Raw genomic sequence first — 17,817 nt, 5'->3', positions numbered from 1 at the left:
AAGGTCATAGAAACATGTTTTATCCTTTATTGAGGGTATTCCTTCTAGTTTGAAAAAATTTGCTTATTCAAGAAGTGAAAATGAAATCTTGTTACTTATTTATTTACTTATTTTTGGCTTCTGGTTTGAAAATATCCTTATTGTTAGTTTGTGAGAATTGCTTCTTCCTTTCCTTTTCCTTTTCCCTTTCCTTTCCTTTCCTTTCCTCTTTCCTTTCTTTAAAAAAAAAAAACACAAAAAACTCTTTTTGTTTTGTTTTATTGCAGTTTTTGGCCAGGGCTGGGTTTGAACCCACCATCTCCGGTATATGGGGCCGGCGCCTTACTCCTTTGAGCCACAGGCGCCACCCTGAAACTAAAGTGTTTTAAATTGCATTATTAGAGAGCTTGCATAATATATTAAAGACATTGTTTAACCCTTGGGAGAGTAACATTACCCAGACTAGCACAGAACTGACATACAAATGTTGACTACATTTACATAGTATAGATGGAAGAAGGGAAATTAATTGTGAGCTTTAAATGATGTGTTGTTTGCTACATAAACACAGGGTTAGCGAAAGGCTGCTGTTTGTATTATTAAATTGTATAACCACTATTGAACAGTTAATTTGCTCTGTGTTAGAGGAAATATTTTTATCTTTTGGGTATTGTTTTAGCGGAAATTCCTCACAAATATACGGTGCTTTAATTGGAATCACAAAGCCAAGTGATTGCCTCATTGGATAATTTTAAGTATTGTGCTGTAATTAAATATATGTACCCAGTACTTGACTTAAAAATACCTTGTATGTTTAACAGCTGTTAGCTAGAATGAAAAAATGAAGAGTATGTGTAAGGTTCTCTTTTCTTCTTGGATCGGAAAAAAAAAAGAAGTTTAAAAAGTTCCTCTTCCCTCCCTACCCCCCTTTGCCTGCTTTAGAAGGCAGAGAGAAAGCTTAGGAAAATCTTTGCAAAGAAATCTTGTGTGCTTGAAACTTGGTAGCATCTTCAGACACTTCCTAAAACAGCATGGTCCTGGTGACCAGCTGTGGTTTACCTTTCTGCTTGTGTTGTATTACTAGCTGCCTCCTTCTGTATTCTCACTCTTTTCCTCTAGGGGTAAAAGCAGCTAAACAGGCAACTTTCAGCTTTTTAAAAAAAAGACAAGCTCTGTTGTCCAGGCTAGAGTGCAGTAGCGTCGTCATAGCTCACTGCCCCTCTAACTCCTGGGCTCAGATGACCCTCCTGTCTCAGCCTCCCAGGTAGCTGGGACTATAGGGGCTCACCACTGCGCCTGGCTAATTTTTCTATTTTTTTGTAGAGATGGAGCTTCACTGTTTTGCTGCTCAAATCGAGTCTTGAACTCCTGAGCTCAAGAGATCTTCCCCCACTCTGCCTCCCAGAGTGCTAGGATTACAGGCGTGAGCTGCCATGCCCAGCCAACTTTCAGGTGGTTTTTTTTTTTTTTTTTGGTAGAGACAGAGTCTCACTTTATTGCCCTCAGTAGAGTGCTGGGGCATCACAGCTCACAGCAACCTCCAACTCCTGGGCTTAGGCGATTCTCTTGCCTCAGCCTCCGGAGCAGCTGGGACTACAGGCCCCCGCCACAACGCCCGGCTATTTTTTTGTTGCAGTTTGGCCAGGGCCAGGTTTGAACCCACCACCCTCCATATATGGGGCCGGGGCCCTACCTACTGAGCCACAGGTGCTGCCCAACTTCAAGGTTTTTAATGGCTTTATAATATTTCAGTATTTAGATAGGTTACTTGGAGGGCAACTTCAGTATGCATATAGGATGTTACAAAGTTACTGTCAAAGGATATGAGAAAAATATGGGGATAGGGAGAGTATCTTTGGGTAATGCAAGATTTTAATACATATGTGTGTGTTTACATTAAAAAATTACAGATAGGCGGGCGGTGCCTGTGGCTCAAAGGAGTAGGGCACCAGCCCCATATACCGGAGGTGGCGGGTTTAAACCCCACCCCCAGCCAAAAACTGCCAAAAAAAAAAAAAAATTTTTTTTTTCCAGATAGGCTCGGCGCCCGTAGCACAGTGGTTATGGTGCCGGCTACATACACCAAGGCTGGTGGGTTTGAACCCAGCTGGACCAGCTAAAACAGCAATGACAGCTGCGCCAGGCGTTGTGGCAGGCACCTGTAGTCCCAGCTGCTTGGGAGGCTGAGGCAAGAGAATAGCTTTAAGCCCAAGAGTTTGAAGTTGCCGTGAGCTGTGATGTGATAGCACTCTACTGAGGGCAACATGGTAAGACTTTGTCTCAAAAAAAAATTACAGATAGTAATGTTTTACTATCTTTTTGTTTATATCAGCGGTTCTCAACCTGTGGGTCACGACCCATAGGAACTGTATTAAAGGGCTGTGGCATTAGGAAGGTTGAGAACCGCTGGTTTAGACTTTGAAAAAAATGAACTAAGTTGAACTAATTACCATTTATTCAACTATTTCTTTTAAAGTCTAATCAGAGATTCTAGATCACATTTAAGGCACAACCTCTCCTGTCCTCTGGCAACTGTCTGTGTAACATATCATCTCCCTGGCATTTTACAAGCCATTGTAAATCTTTGGATTTATATGATTATGATGGTGATCATCTCGTTTCTTATATGATGAACTGACTTGAGCTGCCATGTTACATCAATGCTGATGCTAAGCACAAGGAGGCTCCTAAATCCCAGCCCATGTATTTCCCTATAGCAAGGTGAACTTTCCAAATGTATTTCTTGTTTTACCTGTTTTGTAGGTGAGGAATCTGAGATACAGAAAGCGGGCCTAGAACCAGGGGGCTTTGTAAAGGCGATCATGAATAGCTCGGAGACCTCTAGTTATGCTGTCTAGATTGTTCTGAGGCTTTTCCTTATCTTTCCCACTGATGACTGATCTGTGAGGAGGTAAGTGAAGACCTCACTCATCTTGTGGCTGAACATGGGAAGAGGCATTCATTGAATGAGCATGTCATGTCTCTCAGCCAGTTAGACTGGCATTTAACTGTTTCATGTGCTGATGACTGTTTCTAAGCCTATCATCGGTGACTAAAGTTGTTCAGCTATAAATAAGCCTATACTATCTGACAAATACTAGTGTGAGGGTCCGCTTTGCAATCAAGACTGCCGTTTCTCCTCTTGAAAGACACTAGAATCTCAATATATAGTCTAAAGGACATTAGTGTATTGGCTTGTTTGAAAGAATTGTTTTATTGATTATGATCATTTACAATATGTCAATTTAATGACCACATCATTTTTGTAAAAATTCTAAAATATTTATGAAAGTTAAATTTACTTGAGGCTCTATGGCTACAATGATAATCCTTTAATAAATGACTAGCATTTATATATGCAATCAGGAGCCCAGTTGCTCATTTTCTTTAATGTTATTACTACCCTGGATTCCTGAGGGAGTAACTGGCACTGTCCTGTGTAGCGCTTCTAGATTCTTGGAAGGACTTTCATTTTCACAGTTACAGGTTATACTTACTCCATTTTTTAGGGCCAGAGTCTCATTTTAGCCTGATAGTTAGCTGCTTAATAAATAAGGTTATTCTAGTACTCTGCTAGAAAATTTTATGTAATTTAGGTACTGATTTGTTTACCACATTCTGTTTTTCTAGTAAGACATGACTGCAACTGACAGGGCTGCTTTAACAGCTATTTTTCACTTGCTCTTTCCTTGTGGTCATTATCTGGATTCTAGTCCATAAGGCATCCTTTTTCTGCCCCTCTGTAGGGCTGTCCAGTGAGTCATCTCAAATTAAACTTTGGTCAGAAATCTGCTTTTGGTTCCACGGACAGAGTGAATGGGTTAGAGAATATTTGTAAGTGAATTTTAAAAGATATGTTCATAATAGAGAGCATTAGGCCAAGTGCCTAGTTTAGTCAGGAAGGACCATGCATCCATAGTCACAATGACGAACTGTTTTTTAGTGCATTTGCCTCAAACTTCGAAAATTTTGAGTATTTTGTACAAGTGACCATATTTCACATTTGGTATATTAGATACATTGATTTCTTCAGCATAGAATTTTTCCAGTAAAGTATTAGTTTTTAGTTTTTCAGTTTTTTGTTGTTTTTTTTTTTTTTTGTAATTACTTAAATTTTCAATTAATGATCCCTATAATTCATTTGTTGGAACATAGTAAGACTTCATGTTGACTTTTTTGTTTGTTTTATTTCTTTTTTTTCCTTTTTAAATTTATTTATTTTTATTGTTAAATCATAGCTGTGTACATTAGTGCAATCAAGGGGTACAATGTATGGGTTTCATATACAATCTGAAATATTCTCATTGAACTGTTCAACGTACCTTCATGGCATTTTCTTAGTTGCTGTATGTAGGCATTTGTACTCTGCGTTTAGTTAAGTTTCGCCTGTACCCATTCTAAGATGCACTGTAGATGAGGCCCCTCCCATTACCCTGCCTCCACCAAAACCTTCCCCCTCCCTTTTTAAATTTTGTTTTGTTTTTGGCCAGGGCTGAATTTGAACTCGCCACCTCTGGCATATGGGGTCAGCGCCCCTACTCCATTGAGCCACAGGTGCCGCTCCATGTTGATGTTTTTGTATCTTCTCTTAATGGCAGATTTCACTTGTCTTTGGTCTTTCTAGCTACTCATTAAGTGAATTAGACCTGTTAAGCTTAGTGTTACAGTTGTACTGGGTGCTGTTGTCAGCCATGAGGATGCAGTGGTGAACAAGGAGGCAGAGAATTCTTGTGGTTTTTACGTGTCAGTACAATGTTACTGCACCAGAGATAGACTTTGGTTTCTAATCCACTGTCACTGCCACTATTGCACCAGGAGGTAGACTTTGGCTTCTAATTTATTATCAGCTACTGACCACCTGGCACAGATGAAAAAATCACTACCTTCATTCTCTTCATCTAGTTATTGGACTTCTAGGAAAAGGTTTTAGCTCCCCTCTAAATTTTGTCTTGAGACATTGTGTATCCTTGTTTACCTTTCTTGTGTTTCTAAGCACCCCCACCCCCAATTCCTAGATATTAAGGACACAATGACTGCTTAATAGCTTGTTTTCTACTAGGAGGTAAGCTTTTTATTATTTATTTATTTATTTTATTTTATTTTTTTGAGACAGAGCCTCAAGCTGTCACCCTGGGTAGAGTGCTGTGGCATCACAGTTTCACAGCAACCTCCAACTCCTGGGCTCAAGAGATTCTCCTGCCTCAGCCTCCTAAGTAGCTGGGACTACAGGCACCCACCAAAACACACAGCTATTTTTTGGTTGCAGCCGTTATTGTTGTTTGGTGGGCCCGGGCTGGATTTGAACCTGCCAGCTCAGGTGTATGTGGCTGGCGCCTTAGCCTCTTGAGCCACAGGCGCTGAACCAAGAATTTTGTTTTGGTAGGTTTCATTAGTGATTAAACCTTTCAAAATTATGTGTACTATAAGAAAAACATTTCTTGGAATTTTTATGACTCAAAGTACTAGTTGGCTTTATCTACTGTGTTTATTTCTACTGTTTAGAAATATTTTATAAATTTAGAATATTAGGGAAAATATACATTTACCTTTATTACATGTTGTATTATGGAATCTAGCAGCTGAATCTTAGATGACTATTTTAATCTAATCTTTTTGTATTCCAGGTGCTGTTACACTAAATCATTGGCTTCCTGTTTTATTTTTCAGAATTTGATTTACCTTTTGTAATTGTAAGGGTTGAGGTCCCTTTACTGTAGGGTTAAGTAAGATTTTCTCTGATCTAGTTGTTGAAGATAGTGTGGTGCCTTGAAAATAATATGTGCTTGTTACAGAATGAATGAAATGCGTGCATCTCAGAAGTTTCAAGACTGTCCTTTTTGGTTCTTCAATATAGTTAAGTTAGTATTCCATTTTATTTCCTCCAGTTGGTTGGTAAGAATTTATTTCCTCTATCTCTCTCTTCCTCCCTCCTGTAGGACTTGCCATACACAATTTTTAAGTTTTATGCATTTAAAATAGAAAAACTAGGCAGGCAGTGTGGTGGGCACCTACAGTCCCAGCTGCATGGTAAGCTGAGGCAAGAGGATCACTCGAGCCCAAAAGTTTGAGATTGCTGTGAGCTCAACCTCAATTTGGCTTCTAATCCACTATCACTACCATTATTGCACCAGGAGGTAGACTTTGGCTTCTAATTTACTATCAGCTATGTGCCATAGCTATGTGAGCTATGGTGCCACCACACTCTCCGGAGGGTGACAAAGTGAGACTCTTGTTTCAAACTCTTGGGCTCATGTGGTCCTCTTGTCTCGGCCTCCCATGTAGTTGGGACTATAGGTGCCAGCCATAATGCCTGGCTATTTTTTGTTATTGTTGTCTAGCAGGCTTGGACCGGGTTCGAACCACCAGTCTCAGTGTATGTGGCCAGCACTGTAACACCGAGCCATGGGCACCAAGCCTCCCCACCCTCACAAAAAACGTTTTTACACTTTTCTTATTAACTTCTTCTGTCCTTGGTGCTACATTTGTTTTTACTTTTATATACATAATAAACTCTTCAGTATGTTGTCCGTCTGTCTCTCTCTCTTTTGAGAAAGGATCTCACTCTATCATCTGTAGCTCACTGCAACCTCAAACTTCTGGGCTCAGACAATCTTCCTGCCTCAGTCTTCCAAGTAGCTGGGGCTACAGGTGCCCACTACTACACCTGGCTAATTGTTCTAATTTTTTGTAAAGATGGGGGTCTCACTTTTGCTCTTCTAGCTGATCTTGAACCCCCAGCCACAAGTAATCCCTCTTCAGCCTTCCAAATTGCTAGTATTATGGGTATGAGCCACCACGCTCAGCCTTCAAATTATCTTTTAAAAATATTAATCAGAGGGGGCGGCGCCTGTGGCTCAAGGAGTAGGGTGCCAGTCCCATATGCCGGAGGTGGCGGGTTCAAACCCAGCCCCGGCCAAAGAAAAACCACACACATATTAATCAGAAGGGCAGCGCCTGTGACTCAAAGGAGTAGGGTGCCGGCCCCGTATGCTGGAGGTGGCGGGTTCAAACCCAGCCCTGGCCAAAAACTGCAAAAAAAAAAAAAATTAATCAGAAAAATACCTTTCGTATTTATTTACATATTTACCATTTCTAGTGCTCTTCTATTTCTTTCTGTAGATCTCAATCTGGAATTACTTTTACTCCTATGTGAACATTTTTTGAGGGCAGGTCTGCTGATGACAAATCCTTTTACTTTTCATTTGTCCAAAAAAGTATTTTGCCTTCATTTTTGAAGAATGTTTTCACTGAATATAGAATTTTAGGTTTTAGGTCTTTTCCTTCCATCATTTTGAAGTTGTTTTATTTTCTTCTGGTGGTGCTCATGGTTTCTGATGAGACATCAGTGGTTCCCTGTACACAGGATTTTTTTGTTCCCTCTGGCTGCTTTTATAATTTTTTCTTCATAATTGGTTTTCAGCAATTTGAGTGAATGCCTCAATAATGATTTTTGTGTGTTTCCCCTTATTTTTTGTATTTTTTCAATTTGGTTAATTTATATTGCTTTGTTTTCATAGTCATTGATCTTTGGCAATGTCTCGCTCATCTATTAGGTCTATTTAGTGAATTTTTCATTTTAATTATTTTTTTTTATTTCTAGAGATTCCATTTAGTTTCTTTTAATAGAGTCCATTTTTTAATTAAGATTCATTGTTCCTTTATAGTGTTCATTTTTTCCTTTATATATGAAAATATTTACAATGGCTATTATTTCTATCATTTTTCAGTCTATAAGTAGATTTTTTTCCTCCTCTACTGAACACAGGTCACATTTCTTTGCTTTATTAGTATGTCTAGTGAATTTGGATTGGATATGGCAGTAAGAATGCTAGGTTGTTGAGCATCTGAATTGTGTTGTCTGGTTTTAGAGAATGTTGAATTTTGTCCTGGCAGGTGGTGGATTTACTTGTGGATCATCTTGATCCTTTGAGGTGTGTTTCAGCCACTGTGTAGGACAGAACTGTTCTTACTCTACGGCCAGGTTAACCCTAACCTGAAAGGGTGGATTTTCTGGGTTCTTAGTTAATGTCTGTGGTGTTTATATCATGATTTTGCCACTGTAACTCTTGAACACTTAATTTTTGAACACTGTGACCAGGTGTTCTGGTCTTAGCCCCTGGTAATGGTTTTTTTGCCTGGCCTCTTAATCCTTTTCTGAACATTTGCAGCTTAGCATTTGACTTAGGAGTCGAGTAGGTCTGTGTATATAGATTAACTGAGCTCCCTTACTGCGTAGTTCCCTCTTTCCTGCTACCTGCCACAAATACCCAGACACCTCAGTGGCCTTGAATGCTTACTTCTCCCCTCAGTGCAATGAGACTGCTGATGTTGTCTTTGCCCCCACCCCCACCCCCACCCCCCGTACAGTCATCTGGAAACTTTATCCAAATAGAAATGGTGATTATGGGGCTTACCAAAACTGGTTCCTTTCTCTCAGTGATTACAGTTCTATTCTGCCTGTTGTCTAGTGTTTCTGATCAGTTATTTCATATGCTTGGTTAGTTTTATAGTTATGATGAATGAGTTAGTCTGCTACCAGGTACTCATAAAAATGGTCAGAGATGGAAGTCTGCTATTGTAGGGTTTTAATTTTTAAAGATAGGTTTGTATCCATGTCCCCTTGTATTAATATACAGATTTAATTAATGTTCCATGCTGAAGAACATGAGCTTTCATTCAGGTATTATATGAGCAATTTCCTTGTGTGTCTAAACAATTGAATATGCTGTTCTGGCTAGTAGATTAAGACAAGTTTGTATTACATGTGCGTTTGTGTGATGTTTATGCATCCTGTAGTGACACAGGTCGGCCACTAGAGGGTAATAAGAAATTGTTTCATTTGTCCTTATCTTTAGATGACAATTATTAGGTAGTCCTTATCATTAGCCTTTTTGCAGAGTCATAGTCATTACATAGTTTCACTTCAGTGTATTATTTATTTATGAGTAGTGCCTACTTTGGAGTAAGGCACTGCACTTTGTGCCTAGGATATAAAAACGAGTAAGAGAAACTGAGCAGTGGCTCTAGCCTGTACTGTAAGACTGTACTTTATTTCTGACTCATGAGCCCCTCATTTAAAAAATATTTCTTTTATCCTTACCCTTCTTAAGCTCCCCCCCCTTCTTAACTATTTCTTCACACTCTAAATATTCCCCATGGATTCAGTTCATTCTTTCATTGAACACATATTTATTGAATGCAGGCCATGTGCCAGGCACTGTTCTTGGTGCTAATGGTAAAAACGATGAGCAGAATTTACTCATGGACTTAATCCATTTACTCTCTTAATCATATACCTCTATTTCCAGCCGTCCTTAAAAGTACAATTGGCTATTCCTTTAACCTTCTGTCTTCATTTTGTGTGTCTTGTTGCTAAGGACCTTTCGGGTTTCTTCTCACAAAGCTTTGTTGACCCCCTCATTTCCTAGGGTATTTTGTCTTAGAATCTTATCCTGATAAGACTTTTCCATATGTGGATACTATAGTTTGAATTAATTTGAATTATTTCCATTTGTCTTTTGTTCTTTAATACCGCTTTTTCATTTAACTGTTTCTCTTATAATCTAATGTTAATTGATGCTGCCACAGGAATGATGCCTTATTTACACATTAGTAACAAATTCAAGTTTGTGGAGTAGTATACTGTCAGACTTACACACGGAGCCTCATGTGGGTCTTGTATCTTGTTATTTTTACTTCAGGTCTTCTCCCTTTGTTTTGTATTGAGTATTTTCTCTAGGGTCTTCCACTGTCTTTTTGAGTCTTAACCACATCCCAGTCTCTGAGGTCAGTTTATGAAATGTTTCTTTGTAGAATCAGTGCTAGCTAATCTGTACTAGGAATATAGTCTCTGGTTTCTTGCTAGAATATAATAACTTCACTGAAGTGACAAAGCAAATTCATTTTTTTTAGTACAGTATTTAACAGCAAAACTTGTATGAACTTTAAAAATGTTATAGAAATAGGATGGTAAAAATGATCCATACAGATCGGAAGTATATAAAAACGCAAATAGCTGGCACTCTGGGAGGCCAAGGCCTGTAGATTGCCTTAGCTCAGGAGTTGGAGACCAGCCTGAGCAAAAGCAAGACTCTGTCACTTCTAAAAACTAGCCGGGCCTTGTGGAGAGTGCCTGTAGTCTCAGCTACTTTGGAGGCGGAGGCAAGAGGATCACTTGAGCCCAAGAGTTTGAGGTTGCTGTGAGCTGGTACAACATGCATGGCACTCTGTCCTGGGGTAACAGAGTGAGACTCTGTCTCAAAAAAAACGGGGGGGGAGGGTAATATCCCCGCATGCATATATTTCCCCAATTTGTTTTTCACATCATTTGACAACAATTAAAAATACTATTTTGGAATTGCATTTCAAATAATTTTAAAGATAGTTTTGAATTAGATATTAAAAGTTCATCATTAAATTATAACATCTGCTATTGCAATATGAATTGTGATACATTCTTAGGCTAAAATATTTTTGCAGCTAATTATTAATTGAATTGAATAAAGATTATATAATTTAGTAGGTATTAAGTTGGACCGTAATTGCTGTTTTGAATTTCATATGATTTCACCTAATAATTTGTTACCATCATTTCTGTTATACGATGAACAGAATTCTTTCATTAACATTGGAATTAAAAGGAAGATAGAAACTTTATAAAGAATAAAAATATGGTGATTTGCTTAATTATAAAACCAGGTTGACTAGAAGTATTCATAATAGTTTGTTCCCTTGGAATCTTATTGTAGGAAAGGAATGAATGAGTGGATAACTTAAGTACTTTTTGGCCTTTGGGAGGAAATTAAATTCCTCAGGTTTTATATTCTGGATTTCATACACCACAAGTGAACTAAGGAAAGAGATGATGAGTACGTGGTGATGAACAGACATGGACACACAGTGGAGCTATATAGCTATCTATATACATGTACAGTCACTATAGCCCACCCCCACCCTTGGGATAGAGGCTTAGTCTTACACTTCATTAAACCACTGGTAATTAGTTATGATAGATGGTATCATTAATATCTAAAAATGGTCTGAGAAATGAAAAACATAGTTATTTCCTGGTAATTCACATTCAGGTTACCTACAGCATATTTTAGAAAAATATTAGATTCTTTGCCACCTGGCATACCAACTTCATAAATGAGAATGTGTATTAGTATTAAAAAACCTTATTATAAGTAGAAAGGGGGATAAAACAGCCCTCTACTGTGTAGGTAGAATAAAGCTTATTTTTGGATTATCTGCTACTTAGTTGGAGAACAGCTGTCTTTTATTGAAATGAACAATTGTCTTTTAGATGCTGTTCAAAGTAGAACTAGCATCATCTGGTGGCTTGTTAGAAATGTAGTCTCAAGCCCTGTCCCAGATCTACTGAATCAGAATCTGTATTTTTTGTTTGTTTTCTTTTCTTTCTTTCTTCCTTTCCTTTTTTTTTTTTTTTTTGAGACAACATCTCACTCTCTTGTCAAGACTGGAGTTCACTGGTATGATCACAGCTCATTACAACCTCAACTCCCTGGCTCAAGTGATTGTCCTGCCTCAGCCTAGAATCTACATTTTAAAACAAGATTCAAAGACAACTTGTAAGCACTCTAAAGTTTGAGAAGTGCTGTTACAGATAATGAATGTCACTGTCGCCTCATAGTCCCTATGTAACCCCTCAGTAAGTGCTTGTTAGATTTAATGCATGTAATTCACTGAATCTGGATTCAGGAAATAAAACAAGTATTGTAGGGAGGGACGGTAATTGTAGCAATGAAAATTAAGGAGCTACCTGTTTCTTTTTCATTCTTTCATAGCTATCTGGATCTCAGAATTATCTGTCCTTCCAGATATATTCTTGAGTCTGATTCCCATCTGTAGAATCATTTGGTGGCCACTTTGATGTCTTAAGAATATTTATGTGTGTGTGTGTTTAGTATATAAGTAAGTTAAGGGTGTTAATTAGAATTCGATGAATCAATGATGCATAATTTATTTTATAAATAACAAAATACGAGAGGGTGTAAAACATTTAATCCAATAAAAGGTAAGAAAAGGACATAAAACGGTTGGAACAAACAGAAAGGTTCTTAGTGTTCATACATAAATAAAACCCAACCACATAACTCTTTACAAGAGGCACACCTAAAATAGCAAGGAACAGAAGGGTTGAAAATAAAAAGATGAGCAAAAGATATACCATGCAAAAAATAGAGTAAGAAAAAGTGTTTTGTAGCTCTTTTGTTATCAGACAAGGGAAAAAAGCGTTACTGGAAATAAAAAGGGCAGTTTATAATGACAAAAGGTTTTATTTATTTGGAATAAATAAATGGTAAAACTGTTCTAAATTCATATAATCCAGTAACATACCTTAAGTGAGATATGAAGTTTAGACATACTATTAGAAAAATATAATTTACCAAAACACACATGCCAGGAAATACAGAATCTGAATGGTCTGAATAGAAACTTGACCTTTAATTAAAAATGCTACTCAGAAAACTCCTGGTTCAGAGAAATTTTTCCAGTGAATCTACCACAAAAAGATATCATGATCAAATTATATTCCAGGAATGTGAAGTTGAACATTTCAGAGATCAAGCAATGTCATTCACCACATTAACAGAGTAAATGAGAAAAGTCATGTCATTTTAGTAGATGGAGAAAAAGTATTTAATAAAATTCAGCATCCATTCATGAGAAAAAGGTCTTAGAAAACTAGCAATAGAAAGGAATCTCATTAATCAGATAATGGTAACTATTAAAAACCTACAGCAACCGTAATACTGGAGAAGTGTGGCAAGTTCCATGGCGTCTCTATCTCTTCTTCTCATTATCACTGTACTGGAGGCCCCAGCAAGTGGGATAAAGCAAAGGAAAGAATAAGAAGTGGGAAAGGACAAATAAAACTGTTAAAGTGCTCCGTAGCCACATGTGGCTGTTTTGCTTGCTACTTTACCCTAGTCTCAATAAATCCAGAAAATTCTTCTGGACAGCACCATTCTATAGTGACAGTACAGTTTCAGCCGAAATTCTAACGTGAGTTTGTTTTGGTAGATTTGATGGATTGCTTCTTATATTCATACGGAATGGCAAAGGGCTAAGAATAGCCAAACGTTTCTTGAAGAAGAACACGATTCTCTACTAAATGTTAAATCTTCTAAAGCTGTTGTAATTTAGATAGTGTGATTCTTGAACAAAGAGATCTAGATGGGAAAGAACAGACTAGGAAATCCAAAAACAGATCTAAGCATATGTGGGCATGTAATTGATGTGTAATTTCTGATGAAGGTGGCATTGCAGAGCAGTGGAGAATATTTGTCTTTATTTTTTGAGACAGGGTCCTACTGTGTTATCGAGGTTGGATCGAGCTCAAAGTATCTTCCCACCTTAGCCTCCTGAGTAGCAGGGACTCTATGTGTACCACTGTACCCAGCTGTCACTAATTACTGGTTCTGGGTCAGTTGGGTGTCCATTTTGGGGGAGGAATGAAACTTGTTCCTACCTCACACAGAAATCAATCCAGTGGATTGTCTATCTAGATGTGAAAGATAAAATCCAACTTTTAGAAGATAATAGAATTTCCTCATCACTTTGGTGTAAAATTCTTAGACACCGAAAAATACAGTACTAATTCTAAAGATGAAAAGTTGATAAAATTAAGTACTTTATATTTATAAGAACACCATTAAGAGAGTGACAAGGCAGGGCACCTATACCAGTATGGGGCTTATATCAAGAATATGTTTAAAGTGTCTTAAAAATGTATCTGAAAAAGAATTGCAATTCAGTGGAAAAGCAATAGAAAAGCAGCCTGAATGCATATTTCACAGTAGTGTCCAGGTGGTGAATACACCCCAAAAGATGTTCATACTCAACAGGAAAATTGAAATTCAAACCACAGTGGAATCACACACCTATCACAATTGAAATTACAAAGGCTTAATGATTCCAAGGGTTTATGAAGGAGTGAGGCTGTGTGAATTTTCTTAAATTGCTAGTGGAAAAATAGATTGATTGGAAGAAGCATCTCCACTATACTAAAAGGTGCATAACAATCTTATTAGTGGCAATATTCATAATCACCCCAAACTGTAATTAATCCAGATGCCAATCAAAAGTGGAATCGGTAAACAAATGAAATATTCATATGATGGGATATTGTAAAGCAATGCTAGTGAACAAACTACTTCTTATAGGCATGGAATTAGGCAAATTTATTTATACCGAACCAAAACAAATTTGGCTTTACAGGTCAGGATAGTAGCACAGTCCTTCCCCTTTGGGGAGGAAGAAAGGGAAGTATTGCTTGGAAAGGGTTACAGAGTAATGTGGGCTTCTGGGGTGCTTGTATGTTCATTTTCCTTGTCACATAGGTTCATTTTAGGATAATTGTTTAAACTTTATGCTAGTGACTTTTGCACTCTTCTACAATATTGTAGTAAATAAATTTAAACATAGTATATAATAAAGACATTGATAATAGAAACAGAAGCTTACATTTTCAAAAGTGCTTGTGTGTAACTGTCCACTCTTCATGCCTATTTGTGATATCTCATTTAAACTTCTTAATTATGGAAGAGGGTTGGGTAGTTATCTGTGTCTCAGAGAGCCACTCTGTGTCTTTGCTTCTAAGCATGTGTCATTCACAACCTTAGCCTTTTTACTGTTTATAAAAACTCTTTACATATTAAAGATTTGAATTCTTCTCATTTATATTTGGTTTCTTTTTGTTTTTGAGACAGAGTCTCAACTGTTGCTCCAGGCTAGAATGCCAATGGGCTATGCCTATCTCACAACAACCTCGGAAACCAAGATTGCCGGATTCAAGCAATCTTACTGCTTCAGCCTCCCAAATAGCTGAGACTACAGCCTGCCAAAAAGCCCAGTTAATTGTTTTCTATTTTTAGTAGAGACCAGGTCTCTTGGGAGCCTCTAGCCTCAGCCTCCGAGATTTCTAGGATTACAGGCATGAGCTTTGTGAATTTAGGAATTTTTTGCTTTTAGAAACAGTGCCAGGATAAACATGCTTGATATCTTTATGCTCATCATCAAATACTGCATTAGGATAAATTCCTAGACGTTTAAAAACAAAAAACAGTAAAGTAAACAAAGTTACTCCACATAATTGAATTGAATAAATGTATTTTTGACTCTTAGTAATGAATGTTTAGAAAAGTTACACTCCCCCCCCCCCCAAATTAAAATGTTACCTGACCTGTGATCATGGATACACTGCCCTTTTACTTATTTAGCTAATATTTGTTAATCATGTAGAATGTGAATGCCTTAAGGACTTCACACTGTAAAGGAGACAGACAGAAGCTAAGGCCTGAAAGCAGTGCTAATGGGCAAGTGATAGTCCAGTTTAAGTAGGGGGTGGATGGCTTGAGCTTTGCATTTTGGAAAGTTCACTTTAGTCGTTTTATTGAAGAAATACGGAATTGTAAGTGGAATAAAGACAGGAAGCTATTAGGAGTCTACTTTGGTAGTATTAAATGAGAGACATAATGGAACGAAGAGATTGTATTTGAGCGTTCTAAAGGAGATGGAACCAGCAAGATTGGTAGCTGTTGGTACCGGGAGGGCTGTGGGGCGGGGAAAGAACTGTAACAGGACCTACGGAGGAAGTGGTGTCGATAATTGCGGTAGAACATAGACATGGAACTTGTATTTTAGGGGAATAGAGTTTTGCTATCAGTCTGCAACACTCAGGCAGAGACCATGTGCTCCATGGGACAGGCACTAGCTCGATATTATTACAGCATATTCACTATACTGTAATTGCAGATAATATTAGGCTACCTTTTTACTTGCCAAAACTGTTCTAGGTACATGTATTAAAGCACTTAACCTTTGCAACAGCCTTTTGAGCTAGGTATTAATATTGCTATCAGGAAAATAGGTGTGGAAGGCCATACAGACAGTAAGTGGCGATTTTTTAGCTGTGATCTTTGAGCCCTGCTATTCACTTTTGGGCCTCCACTATTTTATGTCTTGAACATAGTAGACTTCAGAAAAAGTATTTTGGGGTTGGACAGTACAGACTGCTGTATGATAGCTGATTTATTCAGGAGGACAAGCACAGGTATTCTGAGTCTGGAATTTGTTGACCAGGGTTTTATGCTCTACCTGTTGGCTTTAGCCTGTGGTCACAAATTTGGCTGAATATAAGGAGAAAGGTTCTATTTTCTTTCTTCTTTTAAAGGAAGAATTACCTTTTATTGTCAGATAATGATACTTACGGACCGGAGTGTTAACTTTTCCTTCCTACTAAGGATATCACGATCATGGTCCCAACCTGCTGTGGATAATTATAAACTATACTTTCTTCGTGGTGAGCTTGGCCAGGTTTAGATTTTCTTATGTTAGAAGGATCCAAAGGAATCCAACAACTTTGGGTTGAGGAGTTTAGTTCTGTGCTGAGTATTTTTTTTCCCTGCTTTTATGCTCAACATTTGATTACCTGTGTTGGTGGGGAGCTTCATGAAGACAGATCGTTTGCCTGGTTTAAGAGATACTGCAAATAGTGTTTGCCATATTCTTGGCAGGTGCAAAGCAGCATCTTAGCAGTATGTGTTTGAATTGGTTTGTGAAAATCTGAGCCATTGAAGAAGCTTCTCTCAAGAATTCAAAGATTACTTCCATCATTTTTATTTCTCAATTGATAAAAATTTGGTGTGTGAAAATAAGTGTTTAAAGGTTATTGTTACTGTTTTACAAAAAGATTTTTAAGATTTTCTCAATGGATTTATTTTCATTTTAATCTCTATATTTTATACTTTTTAATGTACAGCTGTTTTGTTGAATGCCATGTATGTGTTCATAGTTATAAAGGTTTTTAGTATATTGAACATCCTAAAGTCTTTAAAGAACCATTAGATATGCCAAATGATGTAAACGTTAGGATGTGACTGCTTCCTTTAAACCTTGCTTATCTACTTGCAGGAGGAGAGACTTCAGCATGCAAACCTTCATCTGTTCGGCTTGCACCGTCATTTTCATTCCATGCTGCTGGCCTTCAGATGGCTGGACAGATGCCCCATTCACATCAGTACAGTGACCGTCGCCAGCCAAACATAAATGACCAACAGGTTTCTGCCTTATCGTATTCTGACCAGATTCAGCAACCTCTAACTAACCAGGTAAGTATATGGAGTGTCAGAAGTGACTTTTGGAATAGTGGTTTATTCCTTAAAAATTGTTGGGATCTTAAATAAGCAAAATGCTTTCATGGTTTTTAGTTAGTTTTATATGCTCCATGGCATTCTGGATTGACAAAACATGATGTTAAGAAGTTTGCATTAAAAAGTTAATTGTTCTTTTCTTGGGCGGCTCCGTGGCTCAGTGGGTAGGGCGCCAGCCACATGCACTGAGGCTGGCAGGTTCGAACCCAGTCCAGGCCAGCTAAAGCAACAATGACAGCTGCAACAACAAAATAAATAAAAAGTTTATTGTTCTTTTATTTTTACTTTGTATTTCACTCCATTAAACACTCATATACAAAGCCACAGTGTCCTATTCTAAAATAGGAAAAAGTTATTTCTATAGAATGTTAGTTAAAGGAACTTGTGGAAAGGTGTGGTTAAGTGCAAAATGTATATATACATAAATCAGATTCCATTATAGTAAACTTGCAGAACCAATTTTATGTTGTTACAAACTCCTTTTCTATACCCTTACAAAAGTAAACATAAAACTTCTTAAACTTAAAAAGAAGTGCATGCAAATAAACATACTGTTTATTCTGATATTTAGACCAGAGATTCACCAGTTTTTCCAGAAAGCTAATGGTGTAATGATAATGAATACTGAAATCTGAGATAACACACACATGAACTTTTTAAT

At 37.6% G+C, this 17,817-nt stretch overlaps 1 protein-coding gene across 7 annotated transcripts in view; it reads left to right on the top strand.

Moving 5' to 3' along the window:
• DYRK1A (dual specificity tyrosine phosphorylation regulated kinase 1A) overlaps positions 1-17,817 on the top strand; it is a 154,036-nt gene that overhangs the window by 92,651 nt on the left and 43,568 nt on the right. For all 7 annotated transcript variants that reach the window (XM_053564832.1, XM_053564827.1, XM_053564828.1 and 4 more), the window contains one exon: positions 16,918-17,114. In XM_053564832.1, the coding sequence (XP_053420807.1) occupies positions 16,995-17,114 (120 nt within the window). In that variant the 5' untranslated portion in view covers positions 16,918-16,994. The remainder of the gene's footprint in view (positions 1-16,917; positions 17,115-17,817) is intronic.

This window comes from Nycticebus coucang, chromosome 16 (assembly GCF_027406575.1).
Source record: "Nycticebus coucang isolate mNycCou1 chromosome 16, mNycCou1.pri, whole genome shotgun sequence".
NCBI lineage: Eukaryota > Metazoa > Chordata > Mammalia > Primates > Lorisidae > Nycticebus > Nycticebus coucang.
This window is presented reverse-complemented; position numbering and strand designations above follow the sequence as displayed.